Below are 23,221 nucleotides of genomic sequence, written 5' to 3'. Positions count from 1 at the left end.
AAAGCACAAAGCTTGGACAGAAGTGAAAATTTGAAATAATAACATGAAATTTGCGTTTAAGCTAGAAAAATAACAGAATACAAACCTGTTTTGGTTCATAACGGGTACCATGTGGCGTGATCACTTGATCGAGAGGTTGAGCTGAACTAAGTTTCTTGGAGAGTGCCATGTAAATGCGTCCGACTGCCGATATGTTAAATGGTAATCGAAACTGCATGCCCGTGTAATGAGACGTTAGATGCCTGCCGATTAAATCTTAAGCCTCTCCAGACCTGCCGACAAGACAGAAAATTCTCCCGTCTCTTTCCTTGACGCATTCAAGGTACGTGTCTTATCTTCGGCTCCTCAGCACGAAATTCCTCCTTTTCTTCGAATACTCCGCTTGAGGCTTCGGACATGAAGTCTCTGACCAAGTTCACGAACTCTTCGGGCTTGTCCTTGTAGACGAAGTGGCTGGTACCCTTTATGGCGACGACGCGAGCGTTGGGGAATGACTGCTTGAGGGCTTCGTGGCCTTCGGCACTGTCAGAAAGAATTGGGAGTGATATTTCGTCTCAGAGTAGATACAATGTATAACATGTCATCGACCGAAGCGAACATAAGAGTACAATTTTCGTATTTGCACAGACTCTCACTCGCACACCAAGTTGATCGCATATCCCAAACCGATCAAGACCAGATAAGGGAAGAATATTACGAGCCCAGTTAAGTAACGTCCATTTTGGTTACCAGAGAATATTGTCACGTGAGCGCTGGACATTTATGTAGACATCGTTGCCTTTCCTGCATTAATTTTCAGTAATAAATACCGTACATCATCTTGTGGAAACTGATCGCCCCCAAAGTATGGTTGGTGAAGAGTCAGCACTGAGTTTACTCGTTAATTGCATCAGACAGCGATAGAATGTCCATAGGTCCAGACTTTCGCAATACATTCTATCGTGCGAACGCGCTCTAAAACAGACACTAGTCAGCTGGGCGATGTGTAAGTGGTGACTGTCACAACGCCTCCTAGTTCTAGAGCTTCTGGTTTTTATTATCGCGTTTTCTGTTTGTGTACCACATGTGAAGTATTTGTAGATGTGTAGGTTGTACCAAATATGGGTGTCTCAGAAAGGCTGACGACGGTGCAACAGACGGCCTACCTTTGCCCATGCGGCCGTGACGCCTAATCCAAATATATACCAGTCCTTTTCAAGTACAGTCGAAACCAAAAGTCTCTGACCTCCGTTACAAACTCCGAACACTGCCGCGCTGCACGTGGGCGCCACCTATCGATGCACTCCTGAAGTCGAGCCCAGCGCATTGCGCCGGACTTTTGATCCTGGCTGTACTTCTACTTGCGTCAGCCCTACATACCTTCTGCGTTTCCTATTCTTTAGCTTTCTGCGAGGACCTTTCATGCGTTTCGACCTTTCATGCGAATATTGATCAGTAGCAAAGATATCATCAGAATTATCCGAGTACTGAGTTCGCAATGCGGTTGTTGGCAATGTTTTTTTTTTTGTTTCTGAATAGGAAAATTGTTTTAAAAAATCATGCTCTGATCATGTTCGCTTCCTCTAAATAAATGATTTTGTTATCAACTGTCAACAATTTGTAATCGTTAATAATAACACTTGCTCTCTATCTAACATTCTATCTATTGTACCGCAAGGTACCGTCTCTGGGCCACCTCCTCATCTTGATTTACATTAACGGCTTCCAAATATTATTTCATAAAGCATCAGTTTAATCGGTGACAATTGTGTCATTTACTTTACTGTTAGCAACGTTGCTGATATTAATAGGCTTCAACCTAAATTTTTAAAACTAGGTGGGTGTTGTCGCAGCTGGCTGCCGATCCTAAACGCTAACAACACATCGCTCGTTTCCTTTCGTAAGTGGTAAAATTAGCTTACAACCAATTAGTTAACTATCACATAGCTCGCTTATGTTAGGTATTTATGTATGTATGAACCCCTCCAATGATCCCACTTTATTAACACGCACAGCGCAGATGTTGAACAACTCTAATCAAGATCTTACCCCTAATATCATCCTCACTGCAAGCCGGGTTTGCTTCGAAACAACCATCGAATCGCTTGTATTAACATCTTTTTTAATCAGTACACTCCTCATGTAAAGCACTGAGCACAATTGTTATTGATATTCTGTAAATAAACAAATATGAAGGCATTCCTTTGTTACCACAAAAAAATTTCTTTGAATAGTCTGTTGACTCCGTTGAAAGTTTCGCCAGGATTCTGCGGGGAATCTTGGATAAACTGGCCTGCACTGTAAGCAGCCTGGCTCCTCGGTTCTTATCGGCCTTCGGAGAAACCTCACAGGTTTTCCCTATCACAACAGGATGGCGCATAAAAAGCAGCAGCCAACGTGGTCTTACTGTATGTAAATAGAATCCTCGCCGCTGATGAACAGTGTGTCGACGTCGGAACCTCCGTTGTCTAGATAGTCAAGGGCAGTCACTGTTTTCAAGTTTTGTTTGATGGCCTTAAGGTTGAGCTGCCATTCGAACATACGAGGTCCCTTCCGCAGATTTGTCAGCAGGAACTCCCGAACGTATGGTTTCTGTTCGGAAAATTGAAATAATGAGTAAAACCCAGACTGTACCTCCAATACAACCGAATCCCGACCGTATCCGCAACAGCCTCAGGCGCCCAGGAAACACGGCGGATATCGAGCACTTTGTAGCTATCAGGCTGCGATTTAAACACACGGGAAAGTTTGAAGCTACATCTCTTGAATCAAACCAAATGGGAACCGTCAGGTCACACTGGCTGTCCTTCTATTCAACAGCAACCATAATGTTTTGCCCCTCCAGCCGCACTCGTGGGGTACTACAACTTTCCTTTACAGTGCAGTTTCTATGTTGACGAGATTTTATTTCCCCTAAGGTCACTTTGTAAAGCACTAAATATCCCAAGATACGACTCTCGCACTTTTCATTGCTGTTATCAAGACAACAGAAGCCGCCGGTGATTAGGTCTTTGACCTGAGCGCATTACAGATGACGCCACACTTTAGCGATAAAGCAGTGTCTGCGCTCGGTACGGTACCCGTTAAGTTTTCAGGGCATAAAAGATAGCAAAGAAGACGGTTCTCGAAACACAAACTTTAACCGAAAGAGGGGGGGGGGGTGAGCTGTAGTCCATTAACCAACGTTTCGACAAGAGAAATAGTCTTGTCGGACTTGTCTTCGCCCAGACGAAGATAAGTTCACGTGCCGAAACGTTGGTCGGCGGAGTGAGGCTTCCCGTCTTTCTGCGTTTCTTCTGCGTTTCTGGTAAACATGTTCTGTTCGTCTCCAGGCCATCTCGACAACCGAAAGGCGAGAGCAAAACGAGATGGCCAACCCAATTGCTTACGGCGCTCTCCCTGTCTGCAAGACATCTGCACGTGCAGATAATTAAGTGCAGTGGAATATCGCTGCTTCGAACTCACTTTATTCTAGCACCCGGTTAATTCGAACTGATGTTTTGGTACCGTCAATGTAACGCGTATTAACCCCCTCCCTGATCAATTATTTCCTAAAAACCGATCAAAAATACCAGTTTTTTTAGTTGCTTTAATGGATTCTATAAAGAAGATAAAGACCCGAAACAGCAAGAAATCGAATTTCATTTCTGCATAAAATACTAAAATAAATTAATCCAAAAACAATTAAACATTCGGCTTCACTGCAAAACATCTGCGGCAGTTGGTCTTCACTGCGCATTATTTTCGGTAGTTCGCTGTTGTGCCTAAAGAGTTCGCCCGGAAAGTTCACTTTCACGGTTCGTTACGTATTCAAGAAAAGCGGTTGGAAGCGATAACTTCTTTGAAAGAGCTGGTTTGGTAGCTATGGGGCTGGATTTTGTACAGCACATCTCAAAGAAGGGTAAAGAGCACTCTGCCACAGCACGGTCCTCACACCACATCCGGGTTTCTTTTTCGGTTCCTCTTCTCGTCCTCGGACCGGTCAGAGAAAATGAAGCAACGACATGTATATCGGTGTACTCTAAATTAGACGGGACGCCAAATTGTCGGACACCCTTCTTTTCTAATTTTGGTTGCGAGACTGATTGTTTTCAGCACCCAGAATCTCCACTGCATTCGGCCTGAAGTCCGGACGCGTCTTTTCCGCCTCTTTCTTCCTCGTGCAGAACAAAGACAATGAAGGTTTCGGTGTCAGCAAGCTGGTTGAAGGTTTTTTCTTCTCTTGTTGTAGAAAACACTCTGCTGGTCCCGCAGATATAAAGTAGGAGGGATTCTGGACATATTTCACCAATTATGTGGCTGTAATCGGATACTAGCGGATACTGGAAGCACTGGGATCACCAAGCTTGTCCTCGGTAGGGGGTGTACGAACCTGCGCGAGCAACGACATGCCTGGCTCGTCTTCGGCTGCAGTGGTATATACAAGCCACGTGGACGAACTCAGCTCGTCTTCTGTAGCTAAAGTAATTAAAGGGACCCCAATCAGGCACCCCTTATTTTCAAATCTTCTAATTCATTCGAATGAGAAGAGTTGAAATAAAGGGGTGCCTGATTGGGGTCCCTTTAATTACTTTAGCTACAGAAGACGAGCTGAGTTCGTCCACGTGGTTTGTATATACCACTGCAGCCGAAGACGAGCCAGGTTAGAATGAGAAGAGTTGAACATAAGGGGTGCCTGATTGGGGTCCCCTTAACCACTTTAGCTACAGAAGACGAGCTAAGTTCGTCCACGCGGTTTGTATATACCACTGCAGCCGAAGACGAGCCAGGCATGTCGTCACTCGCGCAGGTTCGTACAAAGTGTACGAACTCCAAAGTGTTTTCGATTTAGAGTTCAGTCGCGGTGGCTCAGTGGTTAGCGCGCTCGGCTACTGATCCGGAGTACCCGAATTCGAACCCGACCGCGGCGGCTGTGTCTCGATGGAGGCAAAACGCTAAGGCGCCCGTGCGCTGTACGATGTCAGTGCTCGTCAAAGATCCCCAGGTGGTCGAAATTATTCCTGAGCCCTCCATTACGGCACCTTTTTCTTCCTTTCTTCTCTCAGTTTCTCCTTTATCCCTTCCCATACGGCGCGGTTCAGGTGTCCACCGATATGTGAGAGATACTGCGTCATTTCTTTTCCCCAACAGCCAGTTCAGTTCTATACTGCTTTGCTCTCATAAGCGAACACTCACTGTTATCTGGCTGCTGAGAAACTGGTCGGCCACCTGGCGAGCCTGGTCCAGGCTCATGTGCGGCGAGAGAAGCCACAAGATGGTCTCCATGGCCTGTATCTGCCAGGGAAGCCACTGCGTAGTGAGCGCTGGTGGCAGATAGCTCGGCGCGATGTCCACCACTACCAAGCGCTCCACCACGTCGGGCTGCACGAAAAGAGGCAATGCGTCGCGTTATTCTACGGGACCAACAAATAGCTCCGGGAACACAGGCGGCTCCTACTGGACACCCAAGCGAGGAGGACTTGATTCGGTCTCCAGGTCCATACAGAGCATAGATCTTATCAAAGCAGCCCAGAGGGCAAAAGGACGCCACCGGAATGTCAGCAAGGTTTGAGTTGCGGTGGTTTGAACCAAGTATTCGGTTCTACTTGTTTTGGGACAGAAATGCTGATTAAACTGCGAAATTGTGGCTGCACCGCATTTCCGGCTATTATATATCCTGAATAATGTTAACATGAAAACACTTTGGCTGCAGTTCTTAAAGCCTTCAGGATATTCGTGAATTTCTGAACGATACTCGAAGGTTCGCTTGAGGAAAAAGCATTTCTCAAGCTGAATCCATGTTTTTGATTAATTAGTAGACAATCCAGCACGAAGTTCATAACGCCCGGTATTCCCGCAGTGAATGTACAATCGCAGCGCCGATTTTTTTTAATTCCTTGGCAACTGTGTGAACTACGGACGTGAATGGCATTACGTTTTAATGCAGAACTGCATTCGCGACCACTAACTAGCAGTTTTTGAATCCGCAGAAAAGCATCCGGATGGCTGTCGCTCTAACTGATAACACTGTCTCTGCATGGTAACATGACGGGTTTGTATCAAGTGACATGACAGGTGGCCAATAAAATCTGCTGAAGAGAGGCAGCATATTTCTCTAATTACGAGAATAAGTGTTCCTTCATTCTGGTATAGCACTAAAAGACAAACTGCGTGTGACGCAAGAGCACTAGCTAGCACGTCAGCTCATGCGTTACTGAAACTGGTTGCTGAGAGGAACATCTCGCATGCATATTTTTCGGGGACTTCTCAGGCGTGTCGATTTCTCTGACCGTGTTGACGGCGAAACTCATGGCGACCCGGCCGCCCATGCTGTGTCCTACGAAGGATACCCTGCTGAATCCCCGGTCGCGGAAGAACAGCTCCAGGTCGGCGCGCATCAGCGGGTAGTCCATGTGGTCCGAGTGAGGGCTGTCCCCGTGGTTGCGCAGGTCCACCGCGAACACCTGCGCATGCGCGCCCACGCGCGAAGAAATTTCGATCTTGAAAGCCGGCACGAGGGCTACAAGATTTATATAACGCAGAATGAGTTACGCAAGTACCACGCCCCTCGTTTCTGGAACTGTAAGTGAGCGATGCAGTCTGTTCTATATACAACAGTTGATCATCATCATCACCATCATGTCTGATCAGATGTTTGACCGTCCCGTAATTCTTTCTCTCATCCGGCAACATGCTCTAATCTCACCATGTAAATAAATACTTGTACAAAACGGTTCTTTGTTCTCCTTCCTGAACGCGCGTACCTCCCCTGCCCCTATTGCCTTTTCATCGTCCTACTGCGAAACCTGGCTAACAAATAATAATAATTGGTTTTGAGGGAAAGTAAAGAGCGCAGTACCTGTCTCATATATCGTTGGACACCTGAACCGCGCTGTAAAGGAAGGGATAAAGGAGGGAGTGAAAGAAGAAAAGAAGAATGAGGTGCCGTAGTGCAGGACTCCGAATCCCGACCTCAGCCATAAGGAAAGTAAAGGCGCGGTAGCAGTCTCACGCTCTGTGGACAACTCCACCGTGTAAATTGGTTACGAGGAAAGGAAAGGGCGAAGTAACTGTGAACACATCAATCTAGACACAATATGTGGACACATCAATCTAGAAGGGATGAAGGATGGAGTGAGATAAGGAACAGGGTGCGTCCATGGTGCAGAAGCCAGTGAATGACAACTTCATTTACCCCAAAGGGAACGGGGTAGCGGGAGAGGGAGAGAGGTCTATACCACATCATGTGGGGCTGTGTTCGTTCGTTCCCCCCCCCCCTCCAAAAAAAATTCCTGAATATTAAATCAAAAGGAGCAGTGGGAGTCTGCCCTAGGCAGCCCAACGCCTGATCTCCAGGACTAGATCCTAAATTGGGTTCAGACCGAGGACCTCTCCATGATGCATTACGATGCTTTGAATCAGGCGTGCGTGTCTAGTCGTGCAGACTGCTTTCTTTTTACGCTTTATTATAGCATTGCTTGAGTGGGTGGACACCTGGAAGGCGCCGTGAAGAAAGGGATTCCGCAGAGGTTTAAAAAAAAACTACTTTTGCGCTAACTTTCGCTGATTTTCGTGATTTATACAACAAGCGTGAAAGCTGTCAATTTTTTTTATGCGCCGCGGGCGCCTGCTGCTGTCTTATCACGTAGCTTTGAGGAAGGCGTGTAATTTGGCCCCAACAAACTTCAAGGAAAAAGGCTGTACGTGGCCTTCAGTAGGGAGCGCAACGCCACCTGGTCACCCGCCAGGTGTCACAGCCGCGGACGCAAGCGCAAAAGGGCTGGTGTTCTCTGAACATAACGTTCTTCCTTCTTTTCCCTCCACCTTGCACTCCTATCCTACATGTTGCGGTTGAGGTGTGGACCCCGAGTGAGACAACTGTTATCATTGTTGTTGTTTACTTCTTGCTTAGTTACTGTTAAATCATTTGCAAGCAGTGCCGCATTCTTTAGCCCTCTTTCTACTGCGTCTCAAAGACACGAAAATAAGTGCACTTTTGGTGCAAAATTACATTCCGTCCGGTCGCCCTGGCTACCGCTGGCGACACTGCGTCCCAATTCCTGCGGCATCCGAACAGACCGTGCAGCACGATGATCGGCGGTAACGTGGTCGACTTCGCCGTGTCATCCGGTTTGTAATGTGTATAAGCAAGGCGCACGGCTTCATCTCTGAAAGGAAAGAATACAACACGATGTGGCAAAGCCGAAAATAATGCGCTGAAGCGGAATTCAGTGGACCACCCAATATACCATAGAAAGCTATCTATACCGAATAGATAGATAGATAAAGAGAAAGGGGTATGTTAACCAGAAAGGCTTCCGGTTGGCTAACCTCCACTGGGGAAGGAAATGAGGGGAATTATAGATAAAGACGAGGAGGGAAAGGCAGGGGTGTTAACCAGAAAGGGGTTCCGGTTGGCTACCCTGCACTGGGGAAGAGGGATTAGGGGACTAAAAGGAGGAAGAGAGAAGGGGAAAAAGGCATAACACACACACACACACGCACAACGCTGTCACAATTTGTCACTCAATCCAGTCGCTCTCAAGTAGGCAAAGAGTGCCTTGTATGCCTTGAGGGCAGTCGACTGCTGTGGCCACGGACCGAGGATCTTTTGCTCTGTTAATGGGCGAGGATCGAGGCGGTCCAGGGCACAACACTGTGTATGTCTTGCACTCGCAAATGCAGGGCACTCACAGAGAAATTAGGGGAATTAAAGCAAATATAAGCACCAGGCGTGGTGGCTTATAGTAGATGGCTAACGCTTTCAGCTGCTGAGCCCATGGTAGCGGGGTCAAATCCCTGCCTCGGCGGGCGCATTTCGATGGCGCTGAAATGCAAGAACGCCACGGTGCTGTGCGATGTCAGTGCACGTTAAAGAAGCCCAGGTGGCCGAAATTTATCCGCAGACCACCACAACGGTGCCTCTCGAAGCTCATATGCACGACTCCAGGACGTGAAACCCCAACCCCACATACCAAGTAGGTTCCCAACCCCCGTCTTCAGTTTACATTGATTGATTTATTATTTTCAAAGAATGAAGCGGAATAGTGCTTACGTTCGCGGGCAACTTCGCCAGCTTCCCGCAATTTAAGCATTTGTGCACAATTATCGAGTCGTCACAGTAGAAATAGATGATCTGAGGCATACAGGCGCATATAAGCTAGCGGATAGCTTTTCGTTGTCATGGTATATGGGAAGCCCGCTAATAATAATTGGTTTTGGGGGAAAGGAAATGGCGCAGCATCTGTCTCATATATCGTTGGACACCTGAACCGCGCCGTAAGGGAAGGGATGAAGGAGGGAGCGAAAGGAGAAAGGAAGAAGTGCCGTAGTGGAGGGCTCCGGAATAATTTCGACCACCTGGAGTTCTTTAACGGGCACTCACATCGCACAGCCCACGGGCGCTTGGGTTTCGCCTGCGTCGAAACGCTGCCGCCGCGCCGCGGTCGCGCGCTAATCGCTGAGCGGGTTACATACCTGCCATGGCAGCGCCGACGTACGGACGAATGACGATGGCATGACTCGGACGTTGTCGTCTTCCCAATGTCCGCTCTAGATGCAGCCGGGATGAACTCGGGGAGGAGACTTCGTGACTTCCATAGAACCCGCGACAGCAGGAAGCCTCGCGTTGCCGCCATGAGCGCACAGTCGATAGCAGCTCTCCCCTTATGGTTTGAAGGAGAGACAAGTGTGCCGCTTTCGAACCTTCCGTTTCAGTGTACGGTGTACTAGTGGAGGCAGCAAACGCGAATGCTCAGGTGGCACTGTGCAGTGTTGCTCCGGCCGCCGCTTACTCCGCCTGCATGCGAGAATGATTGAAAACGTTGTACTGCTCCGCCCGCAAGCGAAATGACGCTGGTTACTTCATTAATTAAACCGGGGAAGGAAACAGGTACGTACGCCCGACCAGACCGCTAACGGCATGAGCATCGAACAAACCGCTCTTCAGCGGGATATGATGACGTCAGGAGTGAAAACAGATGGGGATACGCACATGCCAACAAAGTTCTTGTCGTTTACAGCCTGTTTCGATGCTCGGCTTTGTCACAGAGCGGCGTATACACATCCGTTTTTGTCCGATGTTTGCGCGATGCTGTTGAAGAATTAGCCGGGTTTACAAAGCAGCTGCGAAAAAACAGTGACACACCGGTCTCCGACAAGGACGCCTTCGAAATGGGCATGAAGGGGGGGGATTTTACATCGGAAAACGAGGCTTAACCCTATTTTTTTAAGATGAAAAAAGTCGAAGAAATAGATGGTTGGAATGGGACCTCCAGCCCTCCTCCTAAGAACCTTTATCAAAAGTGACCCAAACATCCGCCCCTGGCTCGCGGAAAGGTTTGAACACGCTGCATCGCAAAGTTGTCAGAATTACCTCCACAGAGGCAAGCACAAGACTCGGTCCTTCTCCCTCTTGTTTATTCTTTCCTCGAGTGCGTGTTCATGCGAAAGAAACTTGGGAAAGAACAAACAACACTGGCGTCGCTAGCCAGTTCCTAAGCCGAAAATATGAAGCAAATCAGGCGCGTGATGTAATCGCCAGAAACATCTCAATTAGAGGAATAAACGGATCCCAGGGTTTGCTCCCTTGTTGGATTTTTCTTGGACGCGGTGCATTCGTACTGTTTTGGCTTTGTAGCGAACACTTGAAATGAACTAAAAGCAGTTCTTCTTTCCTGAGCTTCTTTCGTATAAAAATAGTCTATAGACTTCTGACAGACTCTATTTTATTCCTATAGATGTATATTTTGTCTATTCATAGTCTATGAACTGTCTATAAACAAAAGTCGACTAAAAGCGTATAGCCATAAATCTATAGATTGTCTATAGACTCTCCATACGATTTGTATTGCCTCTTGACTATACACTAGGATTCGTCTGTAGACAGTCTAGAAACTTCATAAACAGAAGTCTGTGGACAGTCTATAGGCTGTCTAAAGAAATTTTTGCAAGGGCTGTATTCCTTTTTTTCCTAAGCTTTCACCCTGAAGCTTGTGGCTGAAATGAAGGGCTTTGGATTTCATATGCAGTCGGGCAAGTCGGATTAAGTACGGGCGTCCTTGAAACTTGCAGTATGGCGCCCACTTCTGGCTGAAGAATAAGAAGCGAATTGCCTTCACTGTCCGCTATGGAAGAATTTTTAAGTAATTTCGTAATAAATGTGGAGGCAATGAAGTGTATGGTGAAGAGAAGAAAGGCGCTAATAAAAAAAATCCCGTGGCACCTTTCATTTCATTTTTCGTTATATTCCAATATCAACATTACAGATGATGAGCACCGTGAACAAAAAGCTCTAACTGGGATTGATCGGCTCCACAGCCCCTAAACATGGGACCAAAAACAACGTATCAGACATGAGGATCTGGTACAAAATCAAGACATAAGCAAGGATAAGCACAAGATAGACGAAGAGTTTAATGACTTGGCTTATGGTTTATTGGGGTTTAACGTCACAAATCAACTCAGGCTATGAGGGACGCCGTCGTGAAGGGCTCCGGAAATTTCAACCACCTGGGGTTCTATAACGTGCACTGAATCGCACAGTACACAGGCCTCTAGAATTTCGCCTCCATCGAAATTCGACCGCAGAGGCTGGTATCGAACCTGCGTCTTTCGGATCAGCAGCCGAGCCCCATAACCACTGAGCCACCGCGGCGGCTGAAAAGCCTAATGAGGTATAGAGTGTACGGTGAAATGCAGACAAAGGGATAAAGAGTGCAGGCATCGTGGCTACGACGTATTTATCAAAAAGAGTATTGTGGCTGTGAAACATTTCTCATGTTTAGAATTGATGGGAGCATAATGTGTAGCTTGTCGCAGCCATAGTCAGTGCGTGCTCGAGGTATTTTTCAGAGTTCACTACTGCGAGTATTACGTGCATATCTTTTACGAGTCAGGTTTGCTATGTCACCTGAAATGTTCCTGTTCTGTTTAATTCCATTAGTATAACGCTCAATGAGCCTTGTTTTATAAATGTTAGGAAGTGTGATAATATTCATTTCCTTGAAAAGAGGTCCAGTTTGGTTATCGTAAGCAGCGCTTTTAACTATACGAATAGCCTTTTTTTGTATGATGTAAAGTTTAGTAATGTTTGACAAAATAGTTGTATCCCACACTAGGTGGCAGTAGTTGATAAGTAAGTTAACAAGGCACTAGAAATTAGGCGGTTAATGCTAAAAGATGCGCAATATCAGAATTCGCTCATGATACCAGTAATGCGCGAAATTTTATGTGCAGCTACGTCTATGTGAGCATTCCAGGACATATTTTTTTCAGCACAACACCTTTAACTTCAGGCACTGTTTGAATATTTGCAGTGCCGGGATCAAGTATGGATTGTGTGTCCACGTTACAATTTTTTTGCCTGAAGAAAACAGCTTTTGTTTTAGTATTGTTTGTGGAGAGCGAGTTAAATGTAGTTTATATTTAGCAGCTGATTCGCGCTTGAAATACGAAGCTCGATATCACTGTTAAACGTATGTTGGTGTCATCAGCGTATGTTACAAATCTTGCTGTGGTATCAATGTTATCCAAATCAGATCTTTGTCTGTACCTACGGTTTTCAGGACAGTAGGCAGATTCTTATTTTCGGTAGCTGCAGGAATGCCTTTGATTTCCAGGTTCATGTTCCTTGAGTATTGTTCAAGCTTTGTCATTTTTTCTTCCTGCTCGAGTCTCTGCTTCCTCGCCGTGCGCACTCAGCGGACAGAGAAGCGTTCTCCGCCTTGAATCCAGCTTTGTCTTTCTCAAACACTTTCATTTTGTTGGCCATGTCCTCAAAGGTTTTGCTAAATAAATCAAGGCTAGCTTTCACCTCCCTGTATTCTTGTCTGAATTCTCCCTCAAGAACAGCGCCCATGTCTTGCATATCTTTTTCGCATTCTTTATGAGCTTATAGTTACATCAGGTGTCATAGCAGAACAACAAAAATGGTTCGATAACGCATCAAAACACAAGTCAGTATCTGGCAGCAGCAACAGCTGGCAACTAAACTGAGCACAAAGTGTTAACCTGTAAGTTGGAACAGTAAACGCTTGAGCCGGAGCTTCTCGGTCGCTGTCGCCGCTGCCAGTTATGACTCTGGGTGCCCGTTTCTTGCAGGACTGCACCTAACGGACCACTTTGGCTTGCCAGTTACGCAGGTTGTGAGGTCCAGATGGAGCCTATCCACCTCCAGTACGGTGGTCAGCGCTAATCTTGATGATGTGGCCAGCAGGTGATACGTTCTGCAAGTTCATAGAAGAAACGCTTGAGCTGGAGCTGTTTGGTCGCTACCGAATAATCCGAATAATGTTTTTCAGAGTAATCAAAATATTTGTTTCTGGTGTTTTCTTTTTTTTTCAGATTTAAAGCTTTTCGGGGAAAATCCCGCGTTGAGCGGTTACGCAAAGAAATGTGGAGGATCAGGCACAGAGGTCTTTAGCGCCGTGCATATGACAATGAATTAAGCTCTAGATTGCATCATGGCCAGTGCAGCGCTATCTCCATGAGCGCGCCTGGGTAGATCTGGCCTTTAGGTTGCTTCGGCCCTCCCCATGATAGAGCTTTGCGGAGGTTTCGTTTAACCTCCCTGCCTTTCCTCCTCCTCCTCCTCCTCCTCCTCCTCCTCCTCCTTTACGGAGGTTTCGTAGTGGTGGAAACGGACTGTGTAGAAATGGAGAGGAGGAGCCGTGGCCAGCTGTGCGGCCGCGCATAGTCGAGCCACTGCCTGTCGTGATATATAGTTGGAGTCGCTGCAGGTATAAATTTGCTGAGTATGCCGCATTCCTTTCCCGCGCTCCGCGAGTGGCTGACGCAGATCGCGTGCTCCTTTCCCCTCGTAATTTCAAAAGCAGCACGGTCCACGTGCCGCTGGAGGGCGCTTCGTTCCGTTTGCCCTGTCACTCTTTTCTTATGCTCAGTGTGATGCAGCGATGCGGCTGCATTGATAGTACGAACGGCGTGCATACGAACGGGAACGAACGAAATTCTTGCTAGGTTCCGATAGATGTCGCTGCTTTGAACAAACAATTTTCCCGCTGAAAACTTAACTCCATCGAATGCCGGAAGGCGCGCCGCGGATGATTTGTGAAGCATGAAAATATGCGAGGGGTGTAATTGTTCGTTACCGCATACAGGGCGTTTAATTAAAGGAGCGCGAACGCACAAGCGTCTGCTTGCACAAGTACCAAGGATGGCGTATCGCCGTTCTACTTCTTTGGTTCGAGCGCCACGTGACCACGCTGGCTTCCAACTCGGCGTATATGCAGCCGAAGTCTCAATACCGGTCCGGAGGACTCCGCTCGCGCAAGGGCCTGGCTGTCGCTACCCTATTGAAAAATGTGTACAGGTTTGAATAGGAGACAAATAGGATTATGCCACATTTCGGTTAACATTATAAGATGCAGCTTCCAAAACGATTCAGCCTTTGAGTGACTCCTTAGTGGAGGGCTCCGTGTAACTTCGATTACCCGTGGTTAATTACCGTTCACTTACTTCACACAGTGCATGCAAGTCGTGGGTTCGAACCCGCCCACTACGGTAGCACTTCGATGGAGGAAAATTGTGAAAATTCCGTGTACTGTGCATTGTTAGTGCTCGTTAAGAACCCCAGGTGGTAGAAATTATCCGAAGCCCTCCACTACGGCGTCCCTCATAGACTGAGCCGCTTTGGGATGTCCATCCTATAAAGCCAAACCAAATGTGCCATAATCCTATTTGCTGACCCGTTCAAACCTATATACGTTTTTCAGTAGGGTAGAGATAAATCGGACTGTTGAAGAGACAAGAACGGCACAGACGTCCATATATACGCAACAAGATGTTAAATTAGCATTGCATCCCGAGCGGCACTGTACATATTACACGGCCCGTCCGCACATTGTTATCGACACTGCTGCATGTGATAATAATAATAATAATAATAATAATAATAATAATAATAATAATAATAATAATAATAATAATAATAATAATAATTGGTTTTGGGGGGAAACGAAATGGCGCAGTATCTGTCTCATATATCGTTGGACACTTGAACCGCGCCGTATGGGAAGGAATAAAGGAGGGAGTGAAAGAAGAAAGGAAGAGAGAGGTGCCGTAGTGGAGGGCTCCGGAATAATTTCGACCACCTGGGGATCTTTACTTGCACTGACATCGCACAGCACACGGGAGCCTTAGCGTTTTTCCTCCATAAAAACGCAGCCGCCGCGGTCGGGTTCGAACCCGGGAACTCCGGATCAGTAGTCGAGCGCCCTAACCACTGAGCCACCGCGGCGGGGAGCTACATGTGAGGAGAATCAAGTTTAGCTGCATCTTGTTCCGCGCGGGTTACCTTTGTACTAAAGGTTCCAAAAACCACTTCGCGCATAATAATGCCACCAATAAACTACGCTCTAAACCCGAATACGCCTATATGGGAGTAAAAAGGGAGTAAACTGGCCTCTAGCGCGCTCCGTTTTCGGGGCAGGGCATGCTGCCCAAACCCAGGGGTAGATTCTGCGTCACGCAAAAGTACAGGATACTTTCGGTTGGCAAAGGAAACAAATTTCCTCTTCAAAACATGAGAAGTTCTAGCGCTTAGGAATATTTTAGCCGAAGTTTCAATCCTCTCTATTTGCTAACCTCAAGACCTCAAGGTGCCGCGTTTAAAAGCCTAGCTCCCATTGCTAACTGCATCACGATACCATGCTGTGCAGCGGGAATATCCCTCCGCTGCCACGAGCTAGCTTTCCGCATAAATAGTGATCTAAATCTACTCTGGAATTTGGGTAGAATACCGTGCCCCTAACTCGCTTTTCACTCCCATATAGCCTTATTCGTGTTTAGAGTGTAGGAATCTCCGGTAGGAGGAGGGCAAACTTTTCGGCCGCGACATCCTTCCCTTTTCCTTCAATTTTTGGGGCAGAACCCACAAAGGAAACTAGGATGGGCATGGAATGGCCCAAGAAATTTATTTTCAAGCGAAAAGCTTCACTACGCTAGTTACTAAAGCAGCTGTCGCGTAGGCCGGAGAATGACCTTGAACGACCTTCAGCCCAACCACGTTAGCCGTGTATGACCATATGTGCATGGCACAGTTATGGTGTACAACCAATGACCCCTGACCTGGACCCATGACCTTTAGCTTAACTTTGACCTTGGGTGACTTTTCGGTTGACCTTTGACCTTAAGAACATCCGATGAGGTGAAGCCACGTGATGACAACCGTTGGGGGTGTCGAACACCATGTGATACCCCGTCATAGCCACGTGGTCGTGTCGGTATGTATAGAACGGCTGTCGCGAGCGTGTAGCGGAGCTGCCACGGACGAGTCTCAGACGCTTAGCAAGCGTGCTTGCTTTTCGCTGAATTCCAGGGTTAGCCAAGTTAAGCCAGAGCCATTTTTTTACACCCGGGTAGCGAGCTAGTCGCGTTGGTTTCAATTAACTGAAAAATCGGCGACTTTCACAGAGTTGACAAGTTGAAGAACTGAATGCGAACGCGGAGACGAGACACACACGAGAAACCAGTGCTTGAGTGCGTGACCTGTAATGCTATACAGCGCACATTATTTCCCCTCTAGTCCCAACACGTCCGGCTGTCATCCACGAGGTCCGCCGCTCGATTCGCAGTTGGGTGGCAATTTTCTTTTCCGTGCGTCTATCAACGTCACACAGGGCAATGGAGGGCATCCACCTGCAAAGTTCTACGGCCGTTGGCTTTGGAATTTATAAACACGCGAACCGGCGTTCAAGAACGCGGACTTGGCCGACAGGTGGTGTAATGAATCACTCTATCCTGCGTCGTGTCCGTTACGAGGCCGCTGCCCCTCCGCCGAGCTCGGCGGTCCACCAGTGTGTTTACCGCTACTCTTCCAGAACGTCCAGAAGAAAAATGTGGAACTCACGGTACAGCGTGATAGCCACGCTCTTTAAGACGGCTGTTATTGAAATGAAACCTGTAAGAGATGCAGCATTCTGTTCCTCTGGAATGTGTAACAGCTGAGCGACACGAAACAGGCCTTCTGTGTTCGAAAAATGTATAATTTTGAAAATGCCTGTCGTGCTGTTTAAACATTTTTTGTGTGCCAGAAGTATCCGAAAAATTGGCTTCGATATCACATGCATGAAGAAAATTACTATTTGCTTCCAATTCACTTCTAACCAGAAAACCACTATTCGCACATGCGTACTAACAATCTGTGCCAATTAACCGCGGCCACGAGAAATCAGAACTATTCAATACTGCCCTTTGCTGTCATCCGTGTAGTATGCGTTGTGTCTCTACATGGAAAATCTGTACACCGCCTTCTTGATACAGCACAGAAAAGAGATAGGTGATCTCTGATATCGATAGCAAGGACATCAGCCATTGTGTTAACGTGTTCGTAACCTGTCAAACAAATCTATTAATGATTCAGAATGGCTGGTGATGTGGGTAGGGGTATTGATAAGATTCCAGAAACCATTAGAATTAGTGTGTCATTAAATATGCTAGACACGTGGGAAGATCGAAGCAGGTTGATGTTGAAGTCACCCATAATTTTAACTAAGTTTCAATGCAGAAAGTTTGTCTGACTTCTATTCAACAATCTTGTAGAATTCTTCGTGACAACCTGAGGGTGGTCGGTAAATGACTCCATACAAGCAGGCCGAGTCCTCACAAAAAGTGACTCAGTATTTGGGTTTAGAACTATGTAGTCAGATGCGGCCTCACAGCGAAGATTTTATTAATTGTAAATAGCAACGTCACTGCCTTTTTCAACCTTTCTGCATACAGTTTCAAATTTTTAGCTTTCAAAATGCACCATATCATCTGAATTATTGAAACACGTTTCTGGAAAACTGAGTACATCAAACTCGTGTTTCAAACAAGAGAAAAAGCTGTAAACTTATTCGTCCTTGTTACGCAAGCTGTACGCATTTAGGCGATAAAAAGAAAACTACCTCGACTGCGTTTTGTCCAACAAAGGAATGCTACGAAGAGATTATGTATCGTGGTAAACGAAAAGACCTTTGAGAACTGACATTCTACTGGAAAACAGGCAGCAGCAGAGGATGCATGCCACTTACCACGAATTTTTTTGTCCGGATCATGCTCGTTGTATATCCAAAGGGCTTTTCGCCCTCTGCTTCTTGAGAAAAAAAGCGCCTGTCTTTATCGCTCACAAAGCGCTAGTTCATTTCGGTTCCTTTGGAGCGGACTAGACAGAGCAACTGTTTGTTTTTGTGAGGGTTAAATTGTCGAGAAACTGCACATCTAGTTCCTTGGTCTTGAGAAGGGAGAGACATGACACCCATTTCTCTTTTAACGATGCCAAACGAAATGTGGCAGTAATGACCGGTTCCTTTCCAACTTTCGCTGGTAATCGATGCAGTGCTTCAAGATTTGAGTATTCCAGGGTTGAGAGTTTGAGCGAAACCTCTATGTCGTTCATTTCTTTTTCAAGCAGGTTTTCGTGCTGGTCGTGAGCGACGCCATGCACTTCCTATAGTTCACTCTGCAGCTGTATTGCTCTAATTCGTTCATTTGAAAGCTTTATTTCCCTGGTTTTCTAGCATTTTCCTGTTTCAATGTTTTCCACCCTTGTCTTTAGGGCAGTCGCTCTTCTGTTTTTCAAGACTATCTAGTACGTAGTGCAATCCCATGCTGGTCTGAAACTAACTGAATTGATTTTTCAATTCCATTAACTTTACAAAAAGTTAGCCAAGGGCGTCGACCTTTGCAACAAGTGGAAGAAGAGATTTTTTTTCGTTCAGGTTCCGTACGTGACGCTCTATTTTGCATTATCAGTTTTTGCTGGAGCCGAAGCACTTTTCCTTTGTGCCGAATCACAAGTTGCGCAATTGCAGGTCGACCTAAAAAAGTCATCCTTGTTGAGGAAGCTCATGGCAGACCAAGTATTTCGACATTGTTCGAAAAACAAGGGTCCACTGGAGACTATACAGCAGCAGCAGTAGTAGCAGCGGAGCGCAATACAGCGATTAGAAAAGGCACACAAAAATCAGCCCACCTGCAAGAATACTGCGTAGCGGCTAGAATGGGCTGATGTGTGTGTGGCCGCTGCCACTGCTGTGTGCAGGTTCCAGTGTATAGCTTGTGGCACCTGCACTACTAGGCACGGTCGCCGTCCCTCGATGCTCCGAGAGGCGACACACGTGCAGTGAAGTTAGCAGTACTTATCAAGAAGGAGACGTCACGGTGGAGACGAGAGAAAAGCACGCGTTTCTGCCAGAATAATTGCATAGCGGTCAGTACGGACTGCCGCGTGTGTGCCCGCTGCCACTGCTGTGTGCACATGTTAACCACGTTGGCCACAAGCATGTCTCTTGTGCTAGCCAACGTTATATTCCAATGACTGATTTGAATTTATTTGTCAGTGGTACACCCACAAACCAGTTCAGCCTCAGTTCGTCGATGCGGTCGTCTCATTGCTTCACTTGGCTGCATTAAATACTTAACGCGCACGCCCTGATCAAACAGGTATCAAAAAATGCTAGTCTGAAAGCAGACTGGCGGTAACGTTATACGCTGGGTGAGGCCTCAATTCCAATCGACAGCCTCATGCAAAGAAACTTGTGACACTGGGAAAAAATTTGCACCCTTAAGGGTGCATTGCCGTGTCTATAACTCGCACCCTTGCAGCCTCCCAAAAGGGTGTAAAGTCACACCGGTTGTAAGGGTGGGATCGCTACAGTTGCACCCTTTATTCGACTTCTTTAAAGTAGTTTCATAGGTATTGATTCCTTTAAAAGACGCTGATCGATTTTTTAAGGGGGGAGGGGGGGGGGGGGGGTTGCGCTTTTGGAGGGAAGCTAAACATTCCCTACAAAAATCTGCCGACGACCTGTCTAACTTTGCACTGCAGTTAAGGCATCCCCGACTATAATTATAATACCCAGATGGGTATTTCACGTTGTTTCTGCACCTGTTTGCTGTAAAGTCACATTTGTGATGTCTACACGATGTTCACGGCGTGATTTTTCTATTCAAAAAAAGAAAAAAGAGCTTGCTAAAGAAGGCCAATCTTCAGCAAACCAGCTCGCACAGTAACACGATGCTATAATGTGCCACATGTTTGCCAAAGTAACCAACACAGGAGTAAACATGGCTAGAACTCGTCATACAAAGCTACTGAGGTGACAGTTGAACACAGAAGACACCACTGCTGCGCGCAATACTTGCCATGACACGCATACTTTCTCCAAGTTTATATATGCCTTTTCAGCGAGCCCCTATTTGGAGTCAGTGATGCTTAGCACTTCAGCTAAAATAATTCAGTTAATTATTACATACGGGGTGCGCAAATCGCAGTCATAACTGCTCGCATCAAGGCTGCAGCTGTCATTTAATGGAAAGCTCGAATAGCTCACAACATTTTAAACACACGCACGATTGATTGAACTAATGCAATATTGTACAAGTCAAACACCCGTACACCCTTATGCACCCCTGCACCTTAAGGAACTACAATACCCGTGCACCTTTGAAGGGTGCATCAGTGCATTAAAGGTGCTAACGTGCTCATCGCACAAAAAACAATGAGGGTGTAGAAAGTGTGCCGACTTTAGCGTTACACCTTTAAGGGTGCATATTTTTCTACTGCGTGGTTTCTGGATAATTGTATGCGTTTGTAGATTTCTTCTGAATAAAAACCCCAGGCATTTGTTTGCTATCTCTCTGGCGGTTAGTGGTGATTCTTGCATAACTGAATATGGCTCAGTATGCGGTGATGAATTAAACTCTTGTATATGGGACGTATGTGAAATTCGCACTTATCATGATGGCATCAACATAGCCAGCTAGACGCACAATGAGTACCATTTTACACCATCAGGGCTAGTTTAATTGTGGTGTCTACAACTCGCACCCTTACACCACCCAAGAAGGTTATTTATAAACAAGAAAATCCCTGTACAATAAGCGCTTTAAACACAATTACACTCTCTTTTTAAAAGGTAATCGAACGGGCCACCACCCTGCAAAAAAGGTGTAGCAACATGAGTTTGCTTGGACGCTTGTCATGCGTCATTTCCGGCGGCATTATAAACCTGCAACATTAAGCAGCACATAAGCACATGGCACATATCTACTCTACGTTCATAGATCCAGGGTATCCTCATACCCATCCTGGCGCACTGGTGCAGCGGTTAAGCGATGCGCCAGGTTTGCTCATATCATGAGCGACCAGTCATCAACTGCCACGTGCCACGTTGGGCAGTTTGCTCACTGTCCGATGGGAAGGTTGTGATGACGCCCCAAGGTCACGTAACCTAGGTTGTCCACCTGCCTCCTAGGTTGCTCTGTGGTCACTACCTGCCAGAGCCATGCTCGTGATCTTTCGCTCATAACGCTGACACCGGATTTTCTGGTGAACGGCCGGGGCCTTTAACGCTATCGCGTTACTAAGCGCGATGCAGTTAAGCTCAGAGCTAGCAATATGTATAGGAGAGACGTAATGACGCAATGCATGCAAAACTACGCACCTGGTAAAGACTGCAGAGACTCTGCGAGCAAGCAACAGTACCTACGTCCAGTGCGACCAACCTCCCAGCACACGTCGATCGGAACAGGGAAGAGAAATTAAAAACGCCCTGGAGTACGTGTAAGGCACGTCCTATATGATCCAGTGTCCGCAGCAGATGTTTGCTTCCAGCGGATGATTGAACAGCGTGCCGCTTCTCGCAGCTGATGTCTCTCTGATATGCCGACAGTTATTTCACGCCACTCTCGCTGGGAAGCGGCCCCTTGCAACCTGCACTGGAATGCCAGCGGGAAGTTCGGAATGTCGCAGCGCGCGGCCGCTACGCAGCTGCCTTTGTGAGTTCCGAAAACCGCAGAACCAGAATCGTAAACGTTTTAACATTTCCCAGGTACACTTCAAAAGTCAGCACATCGCTAATCGTTGCTAGCGCACTGCTCAGCATTTTGGAGTATTTTACCTCAACAATCGGCGTTGCCCTCTGTGCATTTAGCTGTGTCCGCAATTCCTGTACGTCCGGTTCGACTAACGCCGTTTTCAACTTCATCTCTTCGGTTTGCTCTAACATTGTTTCAAACTGTTCAGTTTCCTTATTTCCTCACTCATCCCCCCAATAATTAATGCTTGGCTCCATTTCTGAAATGAGCTGCTCTTTCTTTGACCGCATTAATGTAATACGAAAAAGCGACAGCAGCGCGCTTCGCACATTAGCATGCCCCTGTTTGAGTCTCAGGTGCATGGCGTACACACATACCTCGTTTCCTCCGCCAGCCAGCAGCGAGATTGCGAACGCCGCAAGGCGGCGCGCGCGTGCCACCCGCGTACCCGGGAGCGGTGGAGGACACACGCGTTTCTCCACCCGTTTCTGGATGCCACCGCGGCGCCTCGGTGGCACTCTGGGCGCTCACGTGACGTAAGAGGAAAGGGGGCAAACACTGCACGGTGGCGAGAGCAAATGATTGCCACCTAGAGCAGATATCGGTGAGGTGTATTAAATACGCCGACTGCGCTGGAAGACCTCTCTCGCCATGGACTACCAAGAACCCGCTTCGCTTGCCCCTTGGCCACCACCCCTAGCCAGGAGTCGTGGGACGACCGACGGCTTCGGTAAGCCTCCTGCCTCCTTTTCTTGGTACCGAACTTTCATCTGCGTAGTGCCTTTCCTTTTATATTTGAGATTAATACATAGTTTCTAACGAGCACTGCCTAGCTCTGCTTATGTCGCCCCACGTGCAAACTTGTTGCTCCATGGGTTTGGGTCACACGGGTTGAGTACAAGTAACGCCCACGCGTGGTTGGCTTGCAGGCTCGTCTTCCCCGTCGGCTGCGCACAGAGGGACCCCCCGAATCTGGCGCCAAATGTGGGGCCTGCCCCTGGAACATTGGACGACTGCCTGATCGGTTAGAGCATTGTAATGGTTAGATGAACGTTCCTGTGTCTGGACTTGACAAGAGTTAGGCCTAACGTCAACACTGATCGCTAAGACCGGCGGTACGCTTCCTTGATTGCGAGATTAGTTTTATTTTCGCATTTTTGAAATCTTCGACATGCTCATTACATTTTATTTTAATTTGTGGAGAGATTCTTCAACACGGGAACCACGTGGTCAGAATCGAGGCATCGTGAGGCCAAGGACCGGCGGAATTGCCAAGCCCGAAGCGAGTGAGCACGGAAGCCTTGTTGGGGTCCGAGTTTCTTCTCTACATATTTTTTCTCCTGTCTAACTCGTCTGTCTCTGGGAGTCGAGGCTCTGGGATCCGAGTGGCTGCGGGCCGCGAGCGCCGCAGCGAGCTTCTGGAATTTCACCAGACGCTCCGACA

General features: G+C 47.1%; 1 protein-coding gene across 1 annotated transcript in view; it reads right to left on the bottom strand.

Annotated features, from left to right (window-relative positions):
• LOC144119610 (uncharacterized) overlaps positions 1-21,574 on the bottom strand; it is a 39,710-nt gene extending 18,136 nt beyond the window's left edge. Inside the window, exons 1-7 of the mRNA XM_077652185.1 lie at positions 21,405-21,574; positions 9,436-9,757; positions 7,970-8,126; positions 6,249-6,422; positions 5,155-5,340; positions 2,387-2,571; positions 327-522 (exon numbers count right to left, since the gene is read on the bottom strand). Coding sequence (XP_077508311.1) covers positions 327-522; positions 2,387-2,571; positions 5,155-5,340; positions 6,249-6,422; positions 7,970-8,126; positions 9,436-9,596 — 1,059 coding nt within the window. The 5' untranslated portion in view covers positions 9,597-9,757; positions 21,405-21,574. The remainder of the gene's footprint in view (positions 1-326; positions 523-2,386; positions 2,572-5,154; positions 5,341-6,248; positions 6,423-7,969; positions 8,127-9,435; positions 9,758-21,404) is intronic.
• Between the last annotated feature and the right edge of the window lie 1,647 nt (positions 21,575-23,221).

Source organism: Amblyomma americanum, chromosome 2, assembly GCF_052857255.1.
Source record: "Amblyomma americanum isolate KBUSLIRL-KWMA chromosome 2, ASM5285725v1, whole genome shotgun sequence".
Lineage (NCBI taxonomy): Eukaryota > Metazoa > Arthropoda > Arachnida > Ixodida > Ixodidae > Amblyomma > Amblyomma americanum.
The sequence above is the reverse complement of the archived record's forward strand: the minus strand, read 5'-3'. Positions and strand labels throughout refer to the sequence as shown.